Raw genomic sequence first — 27,806 nt, 5'->3', positions numbered from 1 at the left:
TTAACGGCCCGCGACTGTGTCAGCACTCTGACGGGGCTGTCGTTCATCAGATGTCAGCTGCCACTGCTGGCGTGTGGCTGTTTCGCTGCGGCATGGCGATGTGCACAGCTATCTGCACTCCACTGACTGCGACGAAGTATACCGGACTATGCAAATGGTCCATGCATCAAGAAGCATCACAACTACTTCGGGTCTGAGGTATCATAGACCGGAAGAGATGTGTTCTAGTGTCAATCGCTGTGGCAATACCCCAGTGTAGCTCTCCAGAACAGCCTAGCGGTAGCTGAGACAACATTGTGTCTCAGTGCATGTGAGTTCGAGAATGCACGAGGGCATAAGTGTGAGAGTATGGGTGTGGGTGGACTTTCCTTTGAGTTTTTGGGATACATTCAACCTTTTCCCCTCGCTCCATAAAGCTGCATGAGCCAGTAGTGCCCTGTCTACCAAATGAAGACAAACTGCCCTTAGACGAGTGTCATCACAGGTGAAAACTAGTCTCTTGTCCGTGCGCCGCCACCCATCACATATGCACCAGGTGACCTGGCTAACCAAATCAAGTAAAACTTGCTAGACGCTTGATTTAGTGTAAAAAAATATGTTTCCCTTGCCAGATGACAGACCAGCCAGCCAATCACAATGGTGGCTACTTCTGTCGACCTTTGACGTTCCAGAGTCACAGCAATGCCACCCCACTTCCTTCCCCATGATGCTTTTTTTGTTGGCTAAGGAATTTCCGCTTGCAAAAAACCCCCAAAAATACTATCTAAATAAAAGGACATTATAAATTAGACACTACGACTCGGACAGACAGATCATGTGAATCATGACCTATGAAACAAATAATGCACACAAGGCATAAAAACATGGAAAATACACAACATATATAAAATGCAGTGAAGGCTAATTAGACCAACAACACAGAGAGTAAATACGAGTAAGAGAATTTGAGATGAGTACAAAAATTTTGAATATTAGATGGGGAAACGCGGTGGTAACAATTGATGACTTAATTAAGATCTAAATAATCATGGCTATAATCACGTCGAGTCAAATGAAAAATATTGTGAGCAAGCGTTCATAATAAGTGAAATGCGTTCTGTTAAGTAGACGTGTAGTGTAAGTAGAGTTGTCTTCTGCACTTCCGTTAGCTGTCAACAGGCAGTCGAAAATGAGGCTGAATTTAATGTCGGCTGTCTTTCCAGTGGGCAGGGATTGGCAACCTGAGGCTCAGGAGCTGCATGCGGCCCTTGAAGGACTACTTTGTGACGTTGTTTATTAAGTCCCGTCTGATATTCGCTTGCATTGAGGCTCTTAAAATATTGAGGTTTTTTTTACCGAATTCGAAAAAATGTCTCTTCTTGTTATGTTGGTTTCCGACTCCTGGCCATGGATATCTCTTTCCACAGTTCTACGTTTTCCTGTTTGAGGTCCTCTGTTGTGTTATAGACCCACCTTATTCACGGTCGACCTCTACTTTCTACTCCTTTCACATTACGGTGCAAAGCCACTGTTGGTAATCTGTTGCCCTCTATCCTTGTTACAAAGCCAAACAAGGTTTGCTTAAGTCGTGGCTCAATACATCAACACTATCACGGTTATTTATTGATAATTTATTCGTTAAATATTACAGATCAATTTTGCCAAGCCAATATTCAATTCACCATACCTCACGGCATAGCGAATGTCGTGTCCAGTGACCGAAATTAAAGGAACTATTTCATTTAGCCTCGTTGTCAACCACCTGTTGACAGCTGATGGAAGAGAAGAGACAACTATATCGGTACTTCTTACGCAACACGTCTGCTTATCACAACATGTTTTTGCTACTCGTAACAGCTTGCTCGCAAGATTGCTTTCCTTGCATGTTTCTCAGCGTGGGGATGCTCATGATTATTTACTTTTTAATTCGCCATCAATTGTTACTGTTTAACATATCCTCCCTATTCCCTTTGCACATCTAATATCCAATTCGTAATAACTCATCTAAAATGCCCTGCATCTTATGTGCTGTCTCTGCTGTTTGTCTAATTTGCATTGTTTAATTTTCTATGTCGTGTATCTTACACGTGCATTGCATGTCTTTCTCATTTGTATTGTGTCATATGGCTTGATGCGTAACCTCTGTCTGCTTTACTGTAGTGTTTCATTTGTCACGTCTAGTTTAATGGTCTGTTTATTTTAAGGTTTTTTAAGAAGTAGAAAGTAGTCGATCAAACCAAACGAGTTATTGGGAATAAAGTGGACTGACACTCTGGGACTGTGGAACCTACACGTTTGGAGAAATTACTGTATTAAGCTTCTGTTAGTGGCTGTCTGGTGTAACATCTCCAAAGGGGGTACGAACAGGGATTGTAAATTAAAGTTAGGCATGATTCGCAGTAGATTATGTGCTGGTCAGGGAATGAAGACAAGTAATTAGGCTGGGAGGTGTGCACATCAAGCACACTGGTTGGGAACGACTGGTATTACAGATTAATCTAATGCACCAGTTATGGGTTATATGTTTTACTAAATGTACTACATTATACATCATATCTTTAGGCATTCTGATGCAAAACTTTTGTCATAATTCAAATTCATTACTATTTGACTTTCATTGTAGTTGACGCGGAGCTTTTTTTCCCAATTCTATTTCAATTCGTGGATTCAATTAGATAGGCGGGGTGGTAGAGTGGTAACACTTGTGCCTCACAGTTTAGACGTCCTGTGTTCGATTTCTGACTCGGTTTCTTTTTGTGGGAGGGGGTTTGTGTGTTCTCCTCCGCTCCTGGATGGGTTTTCTATGGGTTAATTATTTGTTTCTTTCGGTTAAGTCACGTCTGAAGATAAAATAATAAATTAAATTAAATAATAGAATACGACGTTTCGATTGCAACACAAGCAATCATCATCAGGTATAATGAAATAGCGACAAAATCTAACCAGAAAACTATAGACAGACATATTAGCAGACAGATATCACCAAGATACATAGCGAGAGCAACACAGGTAACAGAGAGGGGTGATCGTCTCTGTGGGGTGGCCTTAAATAGACAGAGGGGGGGGCGGAGGCAGAGAGAGGGAGGAGGGTTAGAGAACAAATTAGCATATCAATGAGTGGTCAACAGACGTGGTGCTGCGAATGCGATGGCACGGCAAGCAAGCCTGAAAATCAGGAGAAGGACACACTAAAATGAAATAACCTAGTAAAATATCGAAATGTAATGTAATACAACACAGAGGGTCGGTCAACACACAATTAACGCATAGCCTGGTTGATTACGTATTTCAAAGATTGCTAAGTTAGAATTTAAGTGTGAACAATCTAAAGAGAGGACACAGGCAGAGAAAACAAGTCGCCAGAGAGAGAGAAAAAAGATAAGCTCAAAACTTCCCCGTAGAAGTGGTTCAATCTTAATTTTAGAACTTTCGTGACTGCAGGAATAATTATTTGTTTCTTTCGGTTAAGTCACGTCTAAAGATAAAATAATAAATTAAATTAAATAATAGAATACGACGTTTCGATTGCAACACAAGCAATCATCATCAGGTATAATGAAATAGCGACAAAATCTAACCAGAAAACTATAGACAGACATATTAGCAGACAGATATCACCAAGATACATAGCGAGAGCAACACAGGTAACAGAGAGGGGTGATCGTCTCTGTGGGGTGGCCTTAAATAGACAGAGGGGGGGGGCGGAGGCAGAGAGAGGGAGGAGGGTTAGAGAACAAATTAGCATATCAATGAGTGGTCAACAGACGTAGTGCTGCGAATGCGATGGCACGGCAAGCAAGCCTGAAAATCAGGAGAAGGACACACTAAAATGAAATAACCTAGTAAAATATCGAAATGTAATGTAATACAACACAGAGGGTCGGTCAACACACAATTAACGCATAGCCTGGTTGATTACGTATTTCAAAGATTGCTAAGTTAGAATTTATTTTTAATTTATTTTTATTTCATCTTTAGACGTGACTTAACCGAAAGAAACAAATAATTATTCCTGCAGTCACGAAAGTTCTAAAATTAAGATTGAACCACTTCTACGGGGAAGTTTTAAGCTTATCTTTTTTCTCTCTCTCTGGCGACTTGTTTTCTCTGCCTGTGTCCTCTCTTTAGATTGTTCACACTTAAATTCTAACTTAGCAATCTTTGAAATACGTAATCAACCAGGCTATGCGTTAATTGTGTGTTGACCGACCCTCTGTGTTGTATTACATTACATTTCGATATTTTACTAGGTTATTTCATTTTAGTGTGTCCTTCTCCTGATTTTCAGGCTTGCTTGCCGTGCCATCGCATTCGCAGCACCACGTCTGTTGACCACTCATTGATATGCTAATTTGTTCTCTAACCCTCCTCCCTCTCTCTGCCTCCGCCCCCCCCTCTGTCTATTTAAGGCCACCCCACAGAGACGATCACCCCTCTCTGTTACCTGTGTTGCTCTCGCTATGTATCTTGGTGATATCTGTCTGCTAATATGTCTGTCTATAGTTTTCTGGTTAGATTTTGTCGCTATTTCATTATACCTGATGATGATTGCTTGTGTTGCAATCGAAACGTCGTATTCTATTATTTAATTTAATTTATTATTTTATCTTTAGACGTGACTTAACCGAAAGAAACAAATAATTATTCCTGCAGTCACGAAAGTTCTAAAATTAAGATTGAACCACTTCTACGGGGAAGTTTTAAGCTTATCTTTTTTCTCTCTCTCTGGCGACTTGTTTTCTCTGCCTGTGTCCTCTCTTTAGATTGTTCACACTTAAATTATAACTTAGCAATCTTTGAAATACGTAATCAACCAGGCTATGCGTTAATTGTGTGTTGACCGACCCTCTGTGTTGTATTACATTACATTTCGATATTTTACTAGGTTATTTCATTTTAGTGTGTCCTTCTCCTGATTTTCAGGCTTGCTTGCCGTGCCATCGCATTAGCAGCACCACGTCTGTTGACCACTCATTGATATGCTAATTTGTTCTCTAACCCTCCTCCCTCTCTCTGCCTCCGCCCCCCCCTCTGTCTATTTAAGGCCACCCCACAGAGACGATCACCCCTCTCTGTTACCTGTGTTGCTCTCGCTATGTATCTTGGTGATATCTGTCTGCTAATATGTCTGTCTATAGTTTTCTGGTTAGATTTTGTCGCTATTTCATTATATCTGATGATGATTGCTTGTGTTGCAATCGAAACGTCGTATTCTATTATTTAATTTAATTTATTATTTTATCTTTAGACGTGACTTAACCGAAAGAAACAAATAATTATTCCTGCAGTCACGAAAGTTCTAAAATTAAGATTTTCTATGGGTTCTCTGTTTGTCTTCTTTCACAATTTATGTTTTAATGTTTCTGGTGTGGCCGAACAATCCAATGTTGAAAATGTATCTGCAAATTACTCAATTGGGATTACACAGAGCAGCTAAATCGCCCCCTAATGTGAAACTTAGAGAGGCCCTTTCGAAAATGTATCTTGAGAGTCAGTAAGTATTTTCTGGGTACACCAACAGAATACAATTACACGAAATCCTTACCCAACGAGGAGTTATCGAACGCGTGTTTCAGCCCAACACGCGTTACCTAATGAGGTCTCTTTGGAGGAACACGAGGCATATGTTCCGTGTTTTAACGCTGCTTAAGGTGATCATATCCTCAACTAAAAGTAGTGCCGTGCGAGTGTTGCTCGTTTTGGAACAAATGAATCTATATTCAAATCGCTCGTTATTGCGAATTTTCAGAGAAAGAATGCTCGTTAAGTGAGATACGCCTGTATAGATGTACAAATTGCACAAGAACATACATTCCTGCCAACTTTTTTACACCAAATGCACGCCTGGGGCTAAACAGCAAAAGGACAAAAACAACAACAGCAAGAGTTCAAAACTACACCATGAAAAATACAAGAGTTACACACCAAAACAATAACAACAGTCCCAGACAACTCCAAGACAACAGCAACAACGATCCCACACCAAGACAACAACAACAGTCTCAGATCATTCCCGGATATGTACAACAACAGTCCCAGAACATACCAAGATAATAACGTCCCTCAATTGTATTTTACATTGACGTTAAAATATTGCTCCACTGTGAGTAAGGATCGATGTTACAAAACACATTTCCAAATGTGGCTGGTGTATCTGACACTACTAACCTTCTGCTTCAGAATATTTTAATGGAAGGTTGAGGATGTTTGTCGAGGAAACAAGTCGTTCCATAATGTTGGAAGAACCTTATTTGATAATACAGCACTCATTGATTCACTCCACCTCGTAATCCTAAAAAATAAAGAGAGGTTCAAGTTTGAAAAATGTACATGTATAATAGATTAAATATTCATAATTTCTGTAAATATGCCCAACTATATTTACATAAACTATTCTGACGTGAGTGATGCGAAGCGATCTATAATTTTGGCTGTGGCTGGGTCACGTGGCCCGTGCAACAGTCGTATAAATGACAGTGTTCTGGGGATAGAAGATCATGCTCTGGGAAGAGAACCTTAAGGTGAGTGTGTGGGTTACTCCTGACTGGTCTCGTTATTAACAATTCAGGTGGTGTGTGTGATGTACAGGTGACTCGCAGGTAAGTGCCTCTGAGCTGGCACCCCTTGAGACACTGCCTGCCTGGTGTGATGTTGGCAAACAAGATGCTTAACACGTAGGCTTTCGCGACCAATATTATTCATAATATAGGTTTTTGGGTCAGATCGCGTTATTTATAAATGTGTCGTAACCCTCCATCACCCGACACGGCCAAACAGTAAAAAATGTGTCACGTTTTTCAAAGAAAAAATAATTCACTTCTTTAGCCCACCGGTGTGCTGAAGAGAGAATCAACAGCATTTTAAAATTTGAGTACGACGTTTCGCTGCTAATTACAATCAGCTTCATTGCCCGAAAATTTGAGTACGACGTTTCGCTGCTAATTACAATCAGCTTCATTGCCCGATGAAGCTAATTGTAATTAGCAGCGAAACGTCGTACTGAAATTTTAAAATGCTGTTGATTCTATCTTCAGCACACCGGTGGGCTAAATAAGTGAATTATTTTGTAATTTGAAAAACGTGACACATTTTTTACTGTTAGGCCGTGTCGGGTGGTGGAGGGTTACGACACATTGATAAATAACGCGATCTGACCCAAAAACCTATATTATAAACAAGATGCTATCAAATTTCTGTGTTTATTTTCATTACAAATCCGTTCTGTAAGGTAATGTCTCGAAATCAGTGAAAAAAAACAACTGATAACAGCATCAGCAGCAAGCAACTCCGAAAAAATAAAGATGTGAATTCAATCGACAATAATACAACGTTAGTTTAAATGTTCAGGAAAAAACTTTACCTACAAATGCATTCATCATGTTTGTCTGTCTAAAAGTTACGTCGATTGCACAATACTCGTGCCTCCTCCATCACTTTGCTCTCTTCCTGTTTCTCTCTATCTCTCTTTGCTATCCACACTGCATCACATGAAGAAGAAAAACACTACTCTTGATGTCCTGTGTCAATCGTCCACCCTTTATTTATCCAATGCATGTCTTTTTTTTCAAGAGTCCAGAACATGGCCATCACAGAGGGAGATACAAATTACGAACATGTGTCGAACCCGGTACAAAAAACCCTCAAATGGGGACCCGTCTAGTGGCCCTTGGGCTCGCTGACTACCACAGTAGAGGCAACGATGGGGAGCAGCAGATTAACCGGGAAGGGGAAGAAGAAGGAAAAGTGGGAGGAAGGGGAGTAATTTAACCAAACTGGACAGGAAACAAAGTAACATAAGCATGATTTCTGGGCTTATCCTTCTTATTTTCCCCTAGGAGCAACGGTGCCTACTACAATGTTTCAGTGTCCAGAGTTCATCCCCTTGCCCCGCTCCTTACAATTCTGCTTATTCACGCAGGTTCACTAAAAACGGGGACCACATTGCCTCTTTAATTATATCCCTTGTAGGTCTTAGTTAAGGTGCTCCACTCCCGCAAAGGCAAAGAGAGTTCTGTGCAGAGTCCCCAAGAGGGGGTTCTTGATGTTAACAATTTGCTTGTATAGTCTTTCTTGCTACAATATAGCCAGTTTGCAGTAAGGCACATTGGCGTACCGATAGCCCTCTTGGTTAAAAGCCCCGCAGAGTTGAGTCCACTGAGGGCTCAGCTCTGTGCCCAAGTTCCGATTGAAATAATCCGTTACATTATCGTAAAATTCTAAAATATCTGGGCACGTCCAAAAGGCATTCAGTTACGTCTGTACCATGCCTTGTGGTATCTAAGGCAATTAAGAGATGAATGTGTGAATTTGGCTGTCCTGTCATTAGTAAGATAGGACCCATGCCTGAATTTGAACTAATGTTTAGCAGAAGCGACCTGCGGCCTGCTGTCTGAGCCCAACCATATTTGAGTCCATTTCTGGTGAAGAATGTCCTGTCCCAGCAGTCTTTTCCCCTCAGCTTTCTAGTTTTGGCTCTAACCCGGTCTCAATCTCCATAAAAATCTAGTGCTATGCCTGTAGAAACTTTTAACTTCCTTTTTGTCTACCAGACCATCCAAGATGGGGTTAGTGCTGCGGTCAAAGTTTTTGTTTGTAGTTTTGGAGATGGTATCCCTGATATTTTGGTATCCTTATTTGGAAGGTCCCCCACCATTTCCAAGCCTGTCGCTCTCCAGCCAGTCCAGTTAGCCCTTGTGCTTTCTATTGTTAGTGATTGGCTGCCCCACAGAGGCATATGTCTACGTATGAAGGAGTGAAATGAGATTCGCCTGTGGTTGTATTTCCCCAAGGTGTTACAAACCGTGAATAATGGTTCCACGACCCTGGATCTATCTTTGATAGGAGCGTAGGTAACCCCAGTAAATAACCAGGGGCTCACTGAGCCTTCTCCCACTTTTCCATGTCCCCTTATTTTTCTAGTTGATCTATTGACTAAAGTTCTGAAAGCGATTGCTTTATCCTATTTTAGGAAATCTGCAAAGTGCCAAGCCCCGATCTCTCCTAAGTAGCGTAAGGGGATTAAAGTAAATTTTCGCTATTTTGTGATTCCATATGAATGAGGCTATGCGTGAATGAAGCATCTTAAAGAAAGCTTTTTGAATACAGGAGGGGGCAATTCGTAAATGGTAACGGAGCTTCTGCAATACCATCATCTTGAGTAGGTGTGCCCTGTTGGAAAGGGAAAGGTTAATATCTGTCCATGTCTCCAGTGAAATATTGATTTGCTGGATTATTGGGGGGTGGGATTTGTCTGAAGAGAGATGCGAGATAGGAAGGGACGATTATCTAAAGATACTTAATGGGCAGTGGGCACCACCTGAAGGGCGAGAGGGTGAAAGCCCTTCAGGTGGTTTCGGGGTAGCAGGGGATAAGGGCATCAACTCTGACAACTCCCCGTATTCCTTGACCAGGAACAATAATACAGGGATCGAAGATGCTGGATCTGTTTGGGTGATGATGACGTCATCCATTAATAGATTGATTTTATGTTTCTGTCTCTTTTCTCACCCCCACCACCTGTTGGCATTTCGGAATGCTCTCAGTAAAGGATTCGATAGCCCTTTGAATATCAGCGGCGAGAAGGGATAGCCTTGTTTGTGCCCCTACCCAATGGAACGCCATCGAAAGTTCGGCCGTATACGATATGTGTCCGGTTCCCCCGAGATTGAAACATCCTCGCCAGGATGTCCTTTCAGAGGGAGAAGGATCATGAAAGGGGATCTTGGCTTTCTTATATAAAAGGATGGCTTGGTCATTAAAACTTTCTCTAGTTCCAGTTTGTTGATCTCTCTCATGGTACTTTGTGATTGTATGTTATTGTAGTCTTCCTGCAGGGAGGCAAGTTTCTCTTCCAGTACACGTTGCTTGTTTCTGATATTTGAATTGAACGACATTAATTCTCTGACCTCCTTTCTGACTTCCTCCATCATCAGCATCTGATCCAGGAGTTGGTTGTCCAGCGACCAGAAGCTACGTGCCAAACACTAATCATGGGCACCAGCAATGTGACAATTATTTCTAAACCGGAGCATCACCGATGCAACCGAATGACTGAGCAAACCGGGAGAGTTAAGGGATAAGGATGAATCAATAATTAATCATTCACAAACCGGTGTGCGTAAACCCAAAGCCAACACACCGGTGTGCTCTACTGGTAACCAATCGGCATGTTTTGTTCAAGTGACAAGCCTTACGAATTGTCTGTGTCGGGTGGTGGCAGGTTTAACGACACATTTATATATTTATGCGATCTGCCACAAAAAACCTGACTTAAGAATGATATTGGTCGTGAAAGCCTACGTGTTAAAGTAAATAGAATGAAAACAAAATGTAGTGTACACTACTGTATAGGTAACCGTGTACCGTACGGTTCACTACGGGAAGTTAAAATCGTGCGTGGTTGAATCTCACTGTCCCCCCCCCCCCCCCCCCCTTGGAGTTTAGGAACACCACGTAGCCTAGGACACCGCGACGGGCCATTTGGGCGATGAGATGGGTACAAGATGGCGCATTGTGTACTTCCATGGCAGCATAATCGCAAGCAGTACAGTTACCATGCATACAGGAATCTCAAGATCAACTGCGAATGGTCGAGCCACAGGGGCACAATCGGCGAACAGTACCTAAATACATTTGGCCCAAAACAGCAAAACCTCGACTCGATATGGCGCCCCCCCTGCATCCCTCCTCCCTGGCTCCCCCCCCACCTCTTACCTTATATAATCGCTTGTCACATACAGCTCTCTCTGCCCACTACAGTAAAAACAAATTGCTGTGGTTTTCCCACCTGATGACGGAAGCTTGTGTTGCCTCTGAAACGTCGTGATTTAATTTAGTTGTTTTATCTTTCATTTTATTTTCACCTACGTGACTTTACCGAAAGAACCAAAGAGTACGGGTTTGCTGTACTGTGTTGTGTCGTGTCGAAGTTAATTTCAGAGAAGTTGTATTTCTCTTGCAGACAAGGCTCTCTTAACCTCAAACAGTTATTCTTGTAAATTATCTAACCTTGTCACTGTCCGCTCCTCTTCATTGTCTTTAGCTGTAAATTAGCCATTATCAGTTAATAATCTGATCCAATGTGTGTTTTTTACAATTTCCCAACATGATGATGTACTGCTTTTTCACCGTTTTATCGCAATAGTGATGTTTGTTATTGAATTGTCGATAACGTCTGAGTCGACATGCAAATTTAGAAGTGCATTACTCTTACAAATGTGTCAGTAAAATGTGGTTTTGAAAGTCAAAACTGTGAATATCACAATGTTTGAAATTCCTTTCATAATTAAAACAAATCTGTATCTTGTAATGTGCAGGAAGAAAGGAGAAAATGCCTTATGCATTGGCCTTACACACCTGTGGAGGACAAGGAGGAACAAGCTTCAGTCTTGATGGGAGGAAAAATGGAGCAACGCTGGAAAAAATCTGGGTGTGGGTTGGAGGGTGGCAGATCAAGTGCGTAAAGGCCTGGCTGACGGACGGAAGGTCTGCACAGTACGGTAATCCCTCGGGATCTCACAAAGAGTTTGTGTTCCAGCCTGGGGAGCTGTTTTCGTCCCTCTCACTGTGGGGGAATGGGGCTGGCTCACGCATGGGCGCCTTCAAGTTCAGGACAAACAAAGGCAGGGAATTCTTCGTGAAGATGACAGACTGGGGCCTAAAGACCGAGTACCCGGTCGACATCCGCTCTGGGATCTGCCTTGGAATTCAGGGCAAAGGCGGTTCAGACATCGACTGCATGGGCTTCCTCTTCATCAATTCGGTGAAATGTTCAGAATTGATCAACGTGACATATCCTACACTGCACAAGCAGCTTCCAAAAGTCCAGATGGAAGAGATCAAATCACTCAGTTACAAAAATACTGGTTCTGTCCCCCAAACCTATAAAATGGAAACCTCCAAGACCGTGACCAAAACCTCCTCCTGGTCGATCTCAAACAAGCTGGAGGCAACCGTGAGCATCAGCGTCTCAGCCGGCATTCCGGATGTCGCGGACGTTGAAAGTGGCTTTAGTTTTACCGTTGGCACCGAGAGTACACACGCCGTGGAGAATTCAGAATCGAAAACCGAGCTCCTCTCATTCGACGTCACGGTTCCTGCAGGCAAGACCACGGCGATCGACGTCAATATCGGTCGCGCGGAAATCGACCTCCCCTACAAGGGTACGGTGCGCATGTCCTTATTGAACGGCGCCACCTACCACATACCAATGGAGGGTGTCTACAAGGGTCTCGCCTACACCAAGGCTACTGCAGAAATAAAAGAAAAGTGAAACGGCATCTGAAAAGCACGCACGTGCTGCTCTTTACTAGCTGCATGCTTTATTCAACGCTGCCTATCTTTATTTAATAGTTTATTGAAACATGTGGTATAAAATATGATGCAATACATATGCCATTTGGGAGAGTTCAGTTGTTGCAATTAAGGAACCTTTGAATCGGTGAAAAAATAATTAACACGGAGATAGTTATTTCAACGAATTTTTCTCCCACCTACCGTACATAATTTAGTCTGTTCGCTCAGACATCACAATGGAATCATCATAATCTTTATTTATCCCGGAGGAATCCAACGATCAATGAATCTCTTTTTTACATATGTCCAGTAGGGGCGAGTCAGCAAGTTACAACAACAAACAATACAAAACACGATATGAGTACAAAGTAGATCAATGGTAAGCAAGTAGCTAAAACTTATATAAAGAAATAACAATAAATAAAGTATATAAGTGCAAATAGCATAAGTACATTTTGCCGATTTTTCAACACTAAATGCAAACTTGGGCAAAGCAACAAAACGACAACAAAAACAGTTCCAGATCAAACCAACACTGCAGAGGATATCTTCATAATATTGGATTTTATAATCTAACTATCAATTCACAGATAAGAAACCAACTTAAACGTCACATTTGCCATTAACTTCCGTGAGAATGAGCCCCGACTAGCAAAAGCAAATGGAAGTAAACTTATTGCAGTGGTTTGGGCAATGTAACAAGACAATACACACTGGCATAGGCAACGCTGATCGGTAGAGTGCAAATCTGGAGGGGTTCGATACATCAAAGTACAAGTTGGATGACCGACATAAATGACTGGAAGGAGGTAAAAGAGGTGAAGCTTTATGGGCTTCAGAAATGAGAAGGTGAAGAGCACACAGCAAAGGACGTTCTCCACGGCAAAATAATACAAACATATATCTTTACAATAAAGTTTCTGCATGCTGCCACGAACAGAATAATCGATGGACTTGACCAACATTTCTACTAAAATTGTATAGAGAAGACATCCACGTATGAATGATACCAAGAAAAACGATGACGGAAAGATAAAGATTCCCCAAACAATCAACCAATCTTCATTTGTGTTGGAACACCTATTTTCAGAAACGCTCATATTTGTTTTCCATTTCACACTACAATGAAAATACATATAATGATAACTGGCCTCGAATTAGCAACAACTTTCTCCAAAGGTGACACCAAAAAATTCAACAACTGCTCTTGCAGTACCATCACTTTCATCAGCACCACCATCTGGATTAATGTATTTAGATTACAATTGCATGCTCTTTAATTGTAGGAAATTGCATGCAACTAGTCATTTACATGTTATGCAATGCTTTGGGATTGTGATGCAAAATAAAAAATCTTAAAAAATACATTGGATTGTGTTTGCATTCACTATCATCATTATCACATCCACAACCCTTTGAGCCAGCATCACTGAAAACCTTTGTTCGAATCCAGGCATTCGCCTGTAATAAAACTGCAGTCAAGTGTGGTGAGTTGATGGTCTCAACCCGGTCACGAATGACTGCACGAAGATAACCCATTTCATCACAGTTATCAAAACGTAAGCTAGTATGTGTGCGGATAACTCGCAGAAGGTAGATCTTGGTTTTTAAATATAATTTCAATTGCGCATGATAAACCTATATTCTCGATTCTCGAAAGAGAGATATGGCCACATCGCTCAGAGGTCTGAGTGCTGACCTGATTTCGAATCCAGGACCTTAGCAGTGCCAGCTCATCAATCAAACCTCTGAGACACCTCAACACATCCTCGACAAAGTAATAATCATCAGCAGACATGGAAAAATCCACTGCTGGATGGTCTCTGCATGGTGCCATCATTTAATGGAAGTGTTGTTGCGGTTCTTTGGCGGTTATGCTGAGCCTGCACGAAATCCGTGCCTCAGAATAAACGAAAGTGAACTTGGGAGGAATTAGTAGATATTTGTTTTTTTGTTGAGAGCCAACAAAATAGAGGAATTATTCCCTCAACATTGAAACGGAAAATGTTATTGTGATATTTTTGAAATGAATGATTTATCAAACAATTGTTTCAAGCTAATGATACAAACTAATGATACATCATGGGACCTCCATTACCAGTACAAAAAGTATGAGAATATGTGATCTTATTTATTCACAATGTACTTACAAAAAAGATCCTCAGACTACCTGCTGGATCTCCTCTATGTTTCAAAGAACAAATTTGACCTAAGGTCTTCGCTCATTTACCAGCTTCACATTGCTTATTGCCGTACAAATACTGGAGGAAGGACCTTCGCTATTGATGCCCATAGGGTCTGGAATCCTATTGCCAATAAACTGAAACTTGAATTACTACCTTTAAGATCTTCACTCAAAACTGCTCTAGAGGAGTTGTACACCCCTAGCTGCCACTGCTATTCAGAGGCCTAAAATAAAATGTTTCGCTACGGATGACTGCTGCAAAGAATGATCTTGTGTTCAGATTTAATGTGCTAATCTTTAAAGGTGCAGAATGATGGCTTTAATCTAAGTTGTCTTGTGGTTGTTTGATGTATCCCACTGGGATTTTTGCACAGAGCGTTGGTGTATGGTGCTTTTTTCTGGAAGATTTTTGCTGTTTTTTCCAGGATTTTTGTGTTTGCGCATAGTAACTTTAAGATGTTTTCTTGTTCATGTTTTTTCTTTTTTGTTTGTTGCGGTTGCACCCGATTCAAGAGCCGAATGGTTCACAGGTCTATACCAAATAAATGAAACTGAAAAAAAAACTGGTTTTCCCCTTTTTTCTGGCAACAAAACAGTTGTTAAGATGTTAAAACACCAAACTGAAACGTTTTCAAAAGAAGCATGTCTGCATTAACACTGTTTGAGACTAGGCTCAAAAGAAAGCTGTCTCTGGTGTGGACCAATCAGTATCAAAGACAATGCATGTATTATCCGAGTATGTTTTTGTTTTGCATTCTGAACACAAGTATTGTGGTTAATGCAGACATTATATATCCACACAGAGGAGAGAACACCCACTGCACTGGACTGTGCCAATCAAGTCACAAACCGGAATCAACTCGGGGCAAATAGTAACTCGATAATTACAAATCCATGCACTATTACCATGGTGAAAGATACATTTAGTAAATGTATTTATAATATTATGATTGCTGCTGCTGTGTCCTGTACCCCGCTTTGAGATCATTGATGAAAAGCGCGATATGAATGGAACTATTGCAATGATATGCTCAGCTGGCACCTGATGGGACCAGAATACTTCGCTGTCGATATCCATGAGAAGATCGCATCTACACTTCGTCACCGCTGATACCAGAAGCGTCGCTGTGCTGTGATTAACGGCCCGCGACTGTGTCAGCACTCTGACGGGGCTGTCGTTCATCAGATGTCAGCTGCCACTGCTGGCGTGTGGCTGTTTCGCTGCGGCATGGCGATGTGCACAGCTATCTGCACTCCACTGACTGCGACGAAGTATACCGGACTATGCAAATGGTCCATGCATCAAGAAGCATCACAACTACTTCGGGTCTGAGGTATCATAGACCGGAAGAGATGTGTTCTAGTGTCAATCGCTGTGGCAATACCCCAGTGTAGCTCTCCAGAACAGCCTAGCGGTAGCTGAGACAACATTGTGTCTCAGTGCATGTGAGTTCGAGAATGCACGAGGGCATAAGTGTGAGAGTATGGGTGTGGGTGGACTTTCCTTTGAGTTTTTGGGATACATTCAACCTTTTCCCCTCGCTCCATAAAGCTACATGAGCCAGTAGTGCCCTGTCTACCAAATGAAGACAAACTGCCCTTAGACGAGTGTCATCACAGGTGAAAACTAGTCTCTTGTCCGTGCGCCGCCACCCATCACATATGCACCAGGTGACCTGGCTAACCAAATCAAGTAAAACTTGCTAGACGCTTGATTTAGTGTAAAAAAATATGTTTCCCTTGCCAGATGACAGACCAGCCAGCCAATCACAATGGTGGCTACTTCTGTCGACCTTTGACGTTCCAGAGTCACAGCAATGCCACCCCACTTCCTTCCCCATGATGCTTTTTTTGTTGGCTAAGGAATTTCCGCTTGCAAAAAAACCCCCAAAAATACTATCTAAATAAAAGGACATTATAAATTAGACACTACGACTCGGACAGACAGATCATGTGAATCATGACCTATGAAACAAATAATGCACACAAGGCATAAAAACATGGAAAATACACAACATATATAAAATGCAGTGAAGGCTAATTAGACCAACAACACAGAGAGTAAATACGAGTAAGAGAATTTGAGATGAGTACAAAAATTTTGAATATTAGATGGGGAAACGCGGTGGTAACAATTGATGACTTAATTAAGATCTAAATAATCATGGCTATAATCACGTCGAGTCAAATGAAAAATATTGTGAGCAAGCCTTCATAATAAGTGAAATGCGTTCTGTTAAGTAGACGTGTAGTGTAAGTAGAGTTGTCTTCTGCACTTCCGTTAGCTGTCAACAGGCAGTCGAAAATGAGGCTGAATTTAATGTCGGCTGTCTTTCCAGTGGGCAGGGATTGGCAACCTGAGGCTCAGGAGCTGCATGCGGCCCTTGAAGGAATACTTTGTGACGTTGTTTATTAAGTCCCGTCTGATATTCGCTTGCATTGAGGCTCTTAAAATATTGAGGTTTTTTTTACCGAATTCGAAAAAATGTCTCTTCTTGTTATGTTGGTTTCCGACTCCTGGCCATGGATATCTCTTTCCACAGTTCTACGTTTTCTTGTTTGAGGTCCTCTGTTGTGTTATAGACCCACCTTATTCACGGTCGACCTCTACTTTCTACTCCTTTCACATTACGGTGCAAAGCCACTGTTGGTAATCTGTTGCCCTATATCCTTGTTACAAAGCCAAACAAGGTTTGCTTAAGTCGTGGCTCAATACATCAACACTATCACGGTTATTTATTGATAATTTATTCGTTAAATATTACAGATCAATTTTGCCAAGCCAATATTCAATTCACCATACCTCACGGCATAGCGAATGTCGTGTCCAGTGACCGAAATTAAAGGAACTATTTCATTTAGCCTCGTTGTCAACCACCTGTTGACAGCTGATGGAAGAGAAGAGACAACTATATCGGTACTTCTTACGCAACACGTCTGCTTATCACAACATGGTTTTGCTACTCGTAACAGCTTGCTCGCAAGATTGCTTTCCTTGCATGTTTCTCAGCGTGGGGATGCTCATGATTATTTACTTTTTAATTCGCCATCAATTGTTACTGTTTAACATATCCTCCCTATTCCCTTTGCACATCTAATATCCAATTCGTAATAACTCATCTAAAATGCCCTGCATCTTATGTGCTGTCTCTGCTGTTTGTCTAATTTGCATTGTTTAATTTTCTATGTCGTGTATCTTACACGTGCATTGCATGTCTTTCTCATTTGTATTGTGTCATATGGCTTGATGCGTAACCTCTGTCTGCTTTACTGTAGTGTTTCATTTGTCACGTCTAGTTTAATGGTCTGTTTATTTTAAGGTTTTTTAAGAAGTAGAAAGTAGTCGATCAAACCAAACGAGTTATTGGGAATAAAGTGGACTGACACTCTGGGACTGTGGAACCTACACGTTTGGAGAAATTACTGTATTAAGCTTCTGTTAGTGGCTGTCTGGTGTAACATCTCCAAAGGGGGTACGAACAGGGATTGTAAATTAAAGTTAGGCATGATTCGCAGTAGATTATGTGCTGGTCAGGGAATGAAGACAAGTAATTAGGCTGGGAGGTGTGCACATCAAGCACACTGGTTGGGAACGACTGGTATTACAGATTAATCTAATGCACCAGTTATGGGTTATATGTTTTACTAAATGTACTACATTATACATCATATCTTTAGGCATTCTGATGCAAAACTTTTGTCATAATTCAAATTCATTACTATTTGACTTTCATTGTAGTTGACGCGGAGCTTTTTTTCCCAATTCTATTTCAATTCGTGGATTCAATTAGATAGGCGGGGTGGTAGAGTGGTAACACTTGTGCCTCACAGTTTAGACGTCCTGTGTTCGATTTCTGACTCGGTTTCTTTTTGTGGGTGGGGTTTGTGTGTTCTCCTCCGCTCCTGGATGGGTTTTCTATGGGTTAATTATTTGTTTCTTTCGGTTAAGTCACGTCTGAAGATAAAATAATAAATTAAATTAAATAATAGAATACGACGTTTCGATTGCAACACAAGCAATCATCATCAGGTATAATGAAATAGCGACAAAATCTAACCAGAAAACTATAGACAGACATATTAGCAGACAGATATCACCAAGATACATAGCGAGAGCAACACAGGTAACAGAGAGGGGTGATCGTCTCTGTGGGGTGGCCTTAAATAGACAGAGGGGGGGCGGAGGCAGAGAGAGGGAGGAGGGTTAGAGAACAAATTAGCATATCAATGAGTGGTCAACAGACGTGGTGCTGCGAATGCGATGGCACGGCAAGCAAGCCTGAAAATCAGGAGAAGGACACACTAAAATGAAATAACCTAGTAAAATATCGAAATGTAATGTAATACAACACAGAGGGTCGGTCAACACACAATTAACGCATAGCCTGGTTGATTACGTATTTTAAAGATTGCTAAGTTAGAATTTAAGTGTGAACAATCTAAAGAGAGGACACAGGCAGAGAAAACAAGTCGCCAGAGAGAGAGAAAAAAGATAAGCTTAAAACTTCCCCGTAGAAGTGGTTCAATCTTAATTTTAGAACTTTCGTGACTGCAGGAATAATTATTTGTTTCTTTCGGTTAAGTCACGTCTAAAGATAAAATAATAAATTAAATTAAATAATAGAATACGACGTTTCGATTGCAACACAAGCAATCATCATCAGGTATAATGAAATAGCGACAAAATCTAACCAGAAAACTATAGACAGACATATTAGCAGACAGATATCACCAAGATACATAGCGAGAGCAACACAGGTAACAGAGAGGGGTGATCGTCTCTGTGGGGTGGCCTTAAATAGACAGAGGGGGGGGCGGAGGCAGAGAGAGGGAGGAGGGTTAGAGAACAAATTAGCATATCAATGAGTGGTCAACAGACGTGGTGCTGCGAATGCGATGGCACGGCAAGCAAGCCTGAAAATCAGGAGAAGGACACACTAAAATGAAATAACCTAGTAAAATATCGAAATGTAATGTAATACAACACAGAGGGTCGGTCAACACACAATTAACGCATAGCCTGGTTGATTACGTATTTCAAAGATTGCTAAGTTAGAATTTAAGTGTGAACAATCTAAAGAGAGGACACAGGCAGAGAAAACAAGTCGCCAGAGAGAGAGAAAAAAGATAAGCTTAAAACTTCCCCGTAGAAGTGGTTCAATCTTAATTTTAGAACTTTCGTGACTGCAGGAATAATTATTTGTTTCTTTCGGTTAAGTCACGTCTAAAGATAAAATAATAAATTAAATTAAGTAATAGAATACGACGTTTCGATTGCAACACAAGCAATCATCATCAGGTATAATGAAATAGCGACAAAATCTAACCAGAAAACTATAGACAGACATATTAGCAGACAGATATCACCAAGATACATAGCGAGAGCAACACAGGTAACAGAGAGGGGTGATCGTCTCTGTGGGGTGGCCTTAAATAGACAGAGGGGGGGGCGGAGGCAGAGAGAGGGAGGAGGGTTAGAGAACAAATTAGCATATCAATGAGTGGTCAACAGACGTGGTGCTGCGAATGCGATGGCACGGCAAGCAAGCCTGAAAATCAGGAGAAGGACACACTAAAATGAAATAACCTAGTAAAATATCGAAATGTAATGTAATACAACACAGAGGGTCGGTCAACACACAATTAACGCATAGCCTGGTTGATTACGTATTTCAAAGATTGCTAAGTTAGAATTTAAGTGTGAACAATCTAAAGAGAGGACACAGGCAGAGAAAACAAGTCGCCAGAGAGAGAGAAAAAAGATAAGCTTAAAACTTCCCCGTAGAAGTGGTTCAATCTTAATTTTAGAACTTTCGTGACTGCAGGAATAATTATTTGTTTCTTTCGGTTAAGTCACGTCTAAAGATAAAATAATAGATTAAATTAAATAATAGAATACGACGTTTCGATTGCAACACAAGCAATCATCATCAGGTATAATGAAATAGCGACAAAATCTAACCAGAAAACTATAGACAGACATATTAGCAGACAGATATCACCAAGATACATAGCGAAAGCAACACAGGTAACAGAGAGGGGTGATCGTCTTTATGGGGTGGCCTTAAATAGACAGAGGGGGGGGCGGAGGCAGAGAGAGGGAGGAGGGTTAGAGAACAAATTAGCATATCAATGAGTGGTCAACAGACGTGGTGCTGCGAATGCGATGGCACGGCAAGCAAGCCTGAAAATCAGGAGAAGGACACACTAAAATGAAATAACCTAGTAAAATATCGAAATGTAATGTAATACAACACAGAGGGTCGGTCAACACACAATTAACGCATAGCCTGGTTGATTACGTATTTGCTTGCTTGCCGTGCCATCGCATTCGCAGCACCACGTCTGTTGACCACTCATTGATATGCTAATTTGTTCTCTAACCCTCCTCCCTCTCTCTGCCTCCGCCCCCCCCCTCTGTCTATTTAAGGCCACCCCACAGAGACGATCACCCCTCTCTGTTACCTGTGTTGCTCTCGCTATGTATCTTGGTGATATCTGTCTGCTAATATGTCTGTCTATAGTTTTCTGGTTAGATTTTGTCGCTATTTCCTTATACCTGATGATGATTGCTTGTGTTGCAATCGAAACGTCGTATTCTATTATTTAATTTAATTTATTATTTTATCTTTAGACGTGACTTAACCGAAAGAAACAAATAATTATTCCTGCAGTCACGAAAGTTCTAAAATTAAGATTGAACCACTTCTACGGGGAAGTTTTAAGCTTATCTTTTTTCTCTCTCTCTGGCGACTTGTTTTATCTGCCTGTGTCCTCTCTTTAGATTGTTCACACTTAAATTCTAACTTAGCAATCTTTGAAATACGTAATCAACCAGGCTATGCGTTAATTGTGTGTTGACCGACCCTCTGTGTTGTATTACATTACATTTCGATATTTTACTAGGTTATTTCATTTTAGTGTGTCCTTCTCCTGATTTTCAGGCTTGCTTGCCGTGCCATCGCATTCGCAGCACCACGTCTGTTGACCACTCATTGATATGCTAATTTGTTCTCTAACCCTCCTCCCTCTCTCTGCCTCCGCCCCCCCCCCCCCCCTCTGTCTATTTAAGGCCACCCCACAGAGACGATCACCCCTCTCTGTTACCTGTGTTGCTCTCGCTATGTATCTTGGTGATATCTGTCTGCTAATATGTCTGTCTATAGTTTTCTGGTTAGATTTTGTCGCTATTTCATTATACCTGATGATGATTGCTTGTGTTGCAATCGAAACGTCGTATTCTATTATTTAATTTAATTTATTATTTTATCTTTAGACGTGACTTAACCGAAAGAAACAAATAATTATTCCTGCAGTCACGAAAGTTATAAAATTAAGATTTTCTATGGGTTCTCTGTTTGTCTTCTTTCACAATTTATGTTTTAATGTTTCTGGTGTGGCCGAACAATCCAATGTTGAAAATGTATCTGCAAATTACTCAATTGGGATTACACAGAGCAGCTAAATCGCCCCCTAATGTGAAACTTAGAGAGGCCCTTTCGAAAATGTATCTTGAGAGTCAGTAAGGATTTTCTGGGTACACCAACAGAATACAATTACACGAAATCCTTACCCAACGAGGAGTTATCGAACGCGTGTTTCAGCCCAACACGCGTTACCTAATGAGGTCTCTTTGGAGGAACACGAGGCATATGTTCCGTGTTTTAACGCTGCTTAAGGTGATCATATCCTCAACTAAAAGTAGTGCCGTGCGAGTGTTGCTCGTTTTGGAACAAATGAATCTATATTCAAATCGCTCGTTATTGCGAATTTTCAGAGAAAGAATGCTCGTTAAGTGAGATACGCCTGTATAGATGTACAAATTGCACAAGAACATACATTCCTGCCAACTTTTTTACACCAAATGCACGCCTGGGGCAAAACAGCAAAAGGACAAAAACAACAACAGCAAGAGTTCAAAACTACACCATGAAAAATACAAGAGTTACACACCAAAACAATAACAACAGTCCCAGACAACTCCAAGACAACAGCAACAACGATCCCACACCAAGACAACAACAACAGTCTCAGATCATTCCCGGATATGTACAACAACAGTCCCAGAACATACCAAGATAATAACGTCCCTCAATTGTATTTTACATTGACGTTAAAATATTGCTCCACTGTGAGTAAGGATCGATGTTACAAAACACATTTCCAAATGTGGCTGGTGTATCTGACACTACTAACCTTCTGCTTCAGAATATTTTAATGGAAGGTTGAGGATGTTTGTCGAGGAAACAAGTCGTTCCATAATGTTGGAAGAACCTTATTTGATAATACAGCACTCATTGATTCACTCCACCTCGTAATCCTAAAAAATAAAGAGAGGTTCAAGTTTGAAAAATGTACATGTATAATAGATTAAATATTCATAATTTCTGTAAATATGCCCAACTATATTTACATAAACTATTCTGACGTGAGTGATGCGAAGCGATCTATAATTTTGGCTGTGGCTGGGTCACGTGGCCCGTGCAACAGTCGTATAAATGACAGTGTTCTGGGGATAGAAGATCATGCTCTGGGAAGAGAACCTTAAGGTGAGTGTGTGGGTTACTCCTGACTGGTCTCGTTATTAACAATTCAGGTGGTGTGTGTGATGTACAGGTGACTCGCAGGTAAGTGCCTCTGAGCTGGCACCCCTTGAGACACTGCCTGCCTGGTGTGATGTTGGCAAACAAGATGCTTAACACGTAGGCTTTCGCGACCAATATTATTCATAATATAGGTTTTTGGGTCAGATCGCGTTATTTATAAATGTGTCGTAACCCTCCATCACCCGACACGGCCAAACAGTAAAAAATGTGTCACGTTTTTCAAAGAAAAAATAATTCACTTCTTTAGCCCACCGGTGTGCTGAAGAGAGAATCAACAGCATTTTAAAATTTGAGTACGACGTTTCGCTGCTAATTACAATCAGCTTCATTGCCCGAAAATTTGAGTACGACGTTTCGCTGCTAATTACAATCAGCTTCATTGCCCGATGAAGCTGATTGTAATTAGCAGCGAAACGTCGTACTAAAATTTTAAAATGCTGTTGATTCTCTCTTCAGCACACCGGTGGGCTAAATAAGTGAATTATTTTGTAATTTGAAAAACGTGACACATTTTTTACTGTTAGGCCGTGTCGGGTGGTGGAGGGTTACGACACATTGATAAATAACGCGATCTGACCCAAAAACCTATATTATAAACAAGATGCTATCAAATTTCTGTGTTTATTTTCATTACAAATCCGTTCTGTAAGGTAATGTCTCGAAATCAGTGAAAAAAAACAACTGATAACAGCATCAGCAGCAAGCAACTCCGAAAAAATAAAGATGTGAATTCAATCGACAATAATACAACGTTAGTTTAAATGTTCAGGAAAAAACTTTACCTACAAATGCATTCATCATGTTTGTCTGTCTAAAAGTTACGTCGATTGCACAATACTCGTGCCTCTTCCATCACTTTGCTCTCTTCCTGTTTCTCTCTATCTCTCTTTGCTATCCACACTGCATCACATGAAGAAGAAAAACACTACTCTTGATGTCCTGTGTCAATCGTCCACCCTTTATTTATCCAATGCATGTCTTTTTTTTCAAGAGTCCAGAACATGGCCATCACAGAGGGAGATACAAATTACGAACATGTGTCGAACCCGGTACAAAAAACCCTCAAATGGGGACCCGTCTAGTGGCCCTTGGGCTCGCTGACTACCACAGTAGAGGCAACGATGGGGAGCAGCAGATTAACCGGGAAGGGGAAGAAGAAGGAAAAGTGGGAGGAAGGGGAGTAATTTAACCAAACTGGACAGGAAACAAAGTAACATAAGCATGATGTCTGGGCTTATCCTTCTTATTTTCCCCTAGGAGCAACGGTGCCTACTACAATGTTTCAGTGTCCAGAGTTCATCCCCTTGCCCCGCTCCTTACAATTCTGCTTATTCACGCAGGTTCACTAAAAACGGGGACCACAGTGCCTCTTTAATTATATCCCTTGTAGGTCTTAGTTAAGGTGCTCCACTCCCGCAAAGGCAAAGAGAGTTCTGTGCAGAGTCCCCAAGAGGGGGTTCTTGATGTTAACAACTTGCTCGTATAGTCTTTCTTGCTACAATATAGCCGGTTTGCAGTAAGGCACATTGGCGTACCGATAGCCCTCTTGGTTAAAAGCCCCGCAGAGTTGAGTCCACTGAGGGCTCAGCTCTGTGCCCAAGTTCCGATTGAAATAATCCGTTACATTATCGTAAAATTCTAAAATATCTGGGCACGTCCAAAAGGCATTCAGTTACGTCTGTACCATGCCTTGTGGTATCTAAGGCAATTAAGAGATGAATGTGTGAATTTGGCTGTCCTGTCATTAGTAAGATAGGACCCATGCCTTAATTTGAACTAATGTTTATCAGAAGCGACCTGCGGCCTGCTGTCTGAGCCCAACCATATTTGAGTCCATTTCTGGTGAAGAATGTCCTGTCCCAGCAGTCTTTTCCCCTCAGCTTTCTAGTTTTGGCTCTAACCCGGTCTCAATCTCCATAAAATCTAGTGCTATGCCTGTAGAAACTTTTAACTTCCTTTTTGTCTACCAGACCATCCAAGATGGGGTTAGTGTTGCGGTCAAAGTTTTTGTTTGTAGTTTTGGAGATGGTATCCCTGATATTTTGGTATCCTTATTTGGAAGGTCCCCCACCATTTCCAAGCCTGTCGCTCTCCAGCCAGTCCAGTTAGCCCTTGTGCTTTCTATTGTTAGTGATTGGCTGCCCCACAGAGGCATATGTCTACGTATGAAGGAGTGAAATGAGATTCGCCTGTGGTTGTATTTCCCCGAGGTGTTACAAACCGTGAATAATGGTTCCACGACCCTGGATCTATCTTTGATAGGAGCGTAGGTAACCCCAGTAAATAACCAGGGGCTCACTGAGCCTTCTCCCACTTTTCCATGTCCCCTTATTTTTCTAGTTGATCTATTGACTAAAGTTCTGAAAGCGATTGCTTTATCCTATTTTAGGAAATCTGCAAAGTGCCAAGCCCCGATCTCTCCTAAGTAGCGTAAGGGGATTAAAGTAAATTTTCGCTATTTTGTGATTCCATATGAATGAGGCTATGCGTGAATGAAGCATCTTAAAGAAAGCTTTTTGAATACAGGAGGGGGCTATTCGTAAATGGTAACGGAGCTTCTGCAATAACATCATCTTGAGTAGGTGTGCCCTGTTGGAAAGGGAAAGGTTAATATCTGTCCATGTCTCCAGTGAAATATTGATTTGCTGGATTATTGGGGGGTGGGATTTGTCTGAAGAGAGATGCGAGATAGGAAGGGACGATTATCTAAAGATACTTAATGGGCAGTGGGCACCACCTGAAGGGCGAGAGGGTGAAAGCCCTTCAGGTGGCTTCGGGGTAGCAGGGGATAAGGGCATCAACTCTGACAACTCCCCGTATTCCTTGACCAGGAACAATAATACAGGGATCGAAGATGCTGGATCTGTTTGGGTGATGATGACGTCATCCATTAATAGATTGATTTTATGTTTCTGTCTCTTTTCTCACCCCCACCACCTGTTGGCATTTCGGAATGCTCTCAGTAAAGGATTCGATAGCCCTTTGAATATCAGCGGCGAGAAGGGATAGCCTTGTTTGTGCCCCTACCCAATGGAACGCCATCGAAAGTTCGGCCGTATACGATATGTGTCCGGTTCCCCCGAGATTGAAACATCCTCGCCAGGATGTCCTTTCAGAGGGAGAAGGATCATGAAAGGGGATCTTGGCTTTCTTATATAAAAGGATGGCTTGGTCATTAAAACTTTCTCTAGTTCCAGTTTGTTGATCTCTCTCATGGTACTTTGTGATTGTATGTTATTGTAGTCTTCCTGCAGGGAGGCAAGTTTCTCTTCCAGTACACGTTGCTTGTTTCTGATATTTGAATTGAACGACATTAATTCTCTGACCTCCTTTCTGACTTCCTCCATCATCAGCATCTGATCCAGGAGTTGGTTGTCCAGCGACCAGAAGCTACGTGCCAAACACTAATCATGGGCACCAGCAATGTGACAATTATTTCTAAACCGGAGCATCACCGATGCAACCGAATGACTGAGCAAACCGGGAGAGTTAAGGGATAAGGATGAATCAATAATTAATCATTCACAAACCGGTGTGCGTAAACCCAAAGCCAACACACCGGTGTGCTCTACTGGTAACCAATCGGCATGTTTTGTTCAAGTGACAAGCCTTACGAATTGTCTGTGTCGGGTGGTGGCAGGTTTAACGACACATTTATATATTTATGCGATCTGCCACAAAAAACCTGACTTAAGAATGATATTGGTCGTGAAAGCCTACGTGTTAAAGTAAATAGAATGAAAACAAAATGTAGTGTACACTACTGTATAGGTAACCGTGTACCGTACGGTTCACTACGGGAAGTTAAAATCGTGCGTGGTTGAATCTCACTGTCCCCCCCCCCCTTGGAGTTTAGGAACACCACGTAGCCTAGGACACCGGGACGGGCCATTTGGGCGATGAGATGGGTACAAGATGGCGCATTGTGTACTTCCATGGCAGCATAATCGCAAGCAGTACAGTTACCATGCATACAGGAATCTCAAGATCAACTGCGAATGGTCGAGCCACAGGGGCACAATCGGCGAACAGTACCTAAATACATTTGGCCCAAAACAGCAAAACCTCGACTCGATATGGCGCCCCCCCTGCATCCCTCCTCCCTGGCTCCCCCCCCACCTCTTACCTTATATAATCGCTTGTCACATACAGCTCTCTCTGCCCACTACAGTAAAAACAAATTGCTGTGGTTTTCCCACCTGATGACGGAAGCTTGTGTTGCCTCTGAAACGTCGTGATTTAATTTAGTTGTTTTATCTTTCATTTTATTTTCACCTACGTGACTTTACCGAAAGAACCAAAGAGTACGGGTTTGCTGTACTGTGTTGTGTCGTGTCGAAGTTAATTTCAGAGAAGTTGTATTTCTCTTGCAGACAAGGCTCTCTTAACCTCAAACAGTTATTCTTGTAAATTATCTAACCTTGTCTCTGTCCGCTCCTCTTCATTGTCTTTAGCTGTAAATTAGCCATTATCAGTTAATAATCTGATCCAATGTGTGTTTTTTACAATTTCCCAACATGATGATGTACTGCTTTTTCACCGTTTTTTCGCAATAGTGATGTTTGTTATTGAATTGTCGATAACGTCTGAGTCGACATGCAAATTTAGAAGTGCATTACTCTTACAAATGTGTCAGTAAAATGTGGTTTTGAAAGTCAAAACTGTGAATATCACAATGTTTGAAATTCCTTTCATAATTAAAACAAATCTGTATCTTGTAATGTGCAGGAAGAAAGGAGAAA

The 27,806-nt window shown here is 41.4% G+C and overlaps 1 protein-coding gene across 1 annotated transcript; it reads left to right on the top strand.

Moving 5' to 3' along the window:
- Positions 1-11,308: 11,308 nt before the first annotated feature.
- LOC144733232 (aerolysin-like protein) lies at positions 11,309-12,250 on the top strand. Its single transcript, XM_078615024.1, has one exon. It carries the CDS (start codon positions 11,309-11,311, stop codon positions 12,248-12,250), a length of 942 nt encoding a protein of 313 aa, XP_078471150.1.
- Positions 12,251-27,806: the final 15,556 nt, after the last annotated feature.

This window comes from Lampetra planeri, chromosome 45 (assembly GCF_965212315.1).
Source record: "Lampetra planeri chromosome 45, kcLamPlan1.2.h2, whole genome shotgun sequence".
NCBI classification, from domain to species: domain Eukaryota; kingdom Metazoa; phylum Chordata; class Hyperoartia; order Petromyzontiformes; family Petromyzontidae; genus Lampetra; species Lampetra planeri.
The sequence above is the reverse complement of the archived record's forward strand: the minus strand, read 5'-3'. Positions and strand labels throughout refer to the sequence as shown.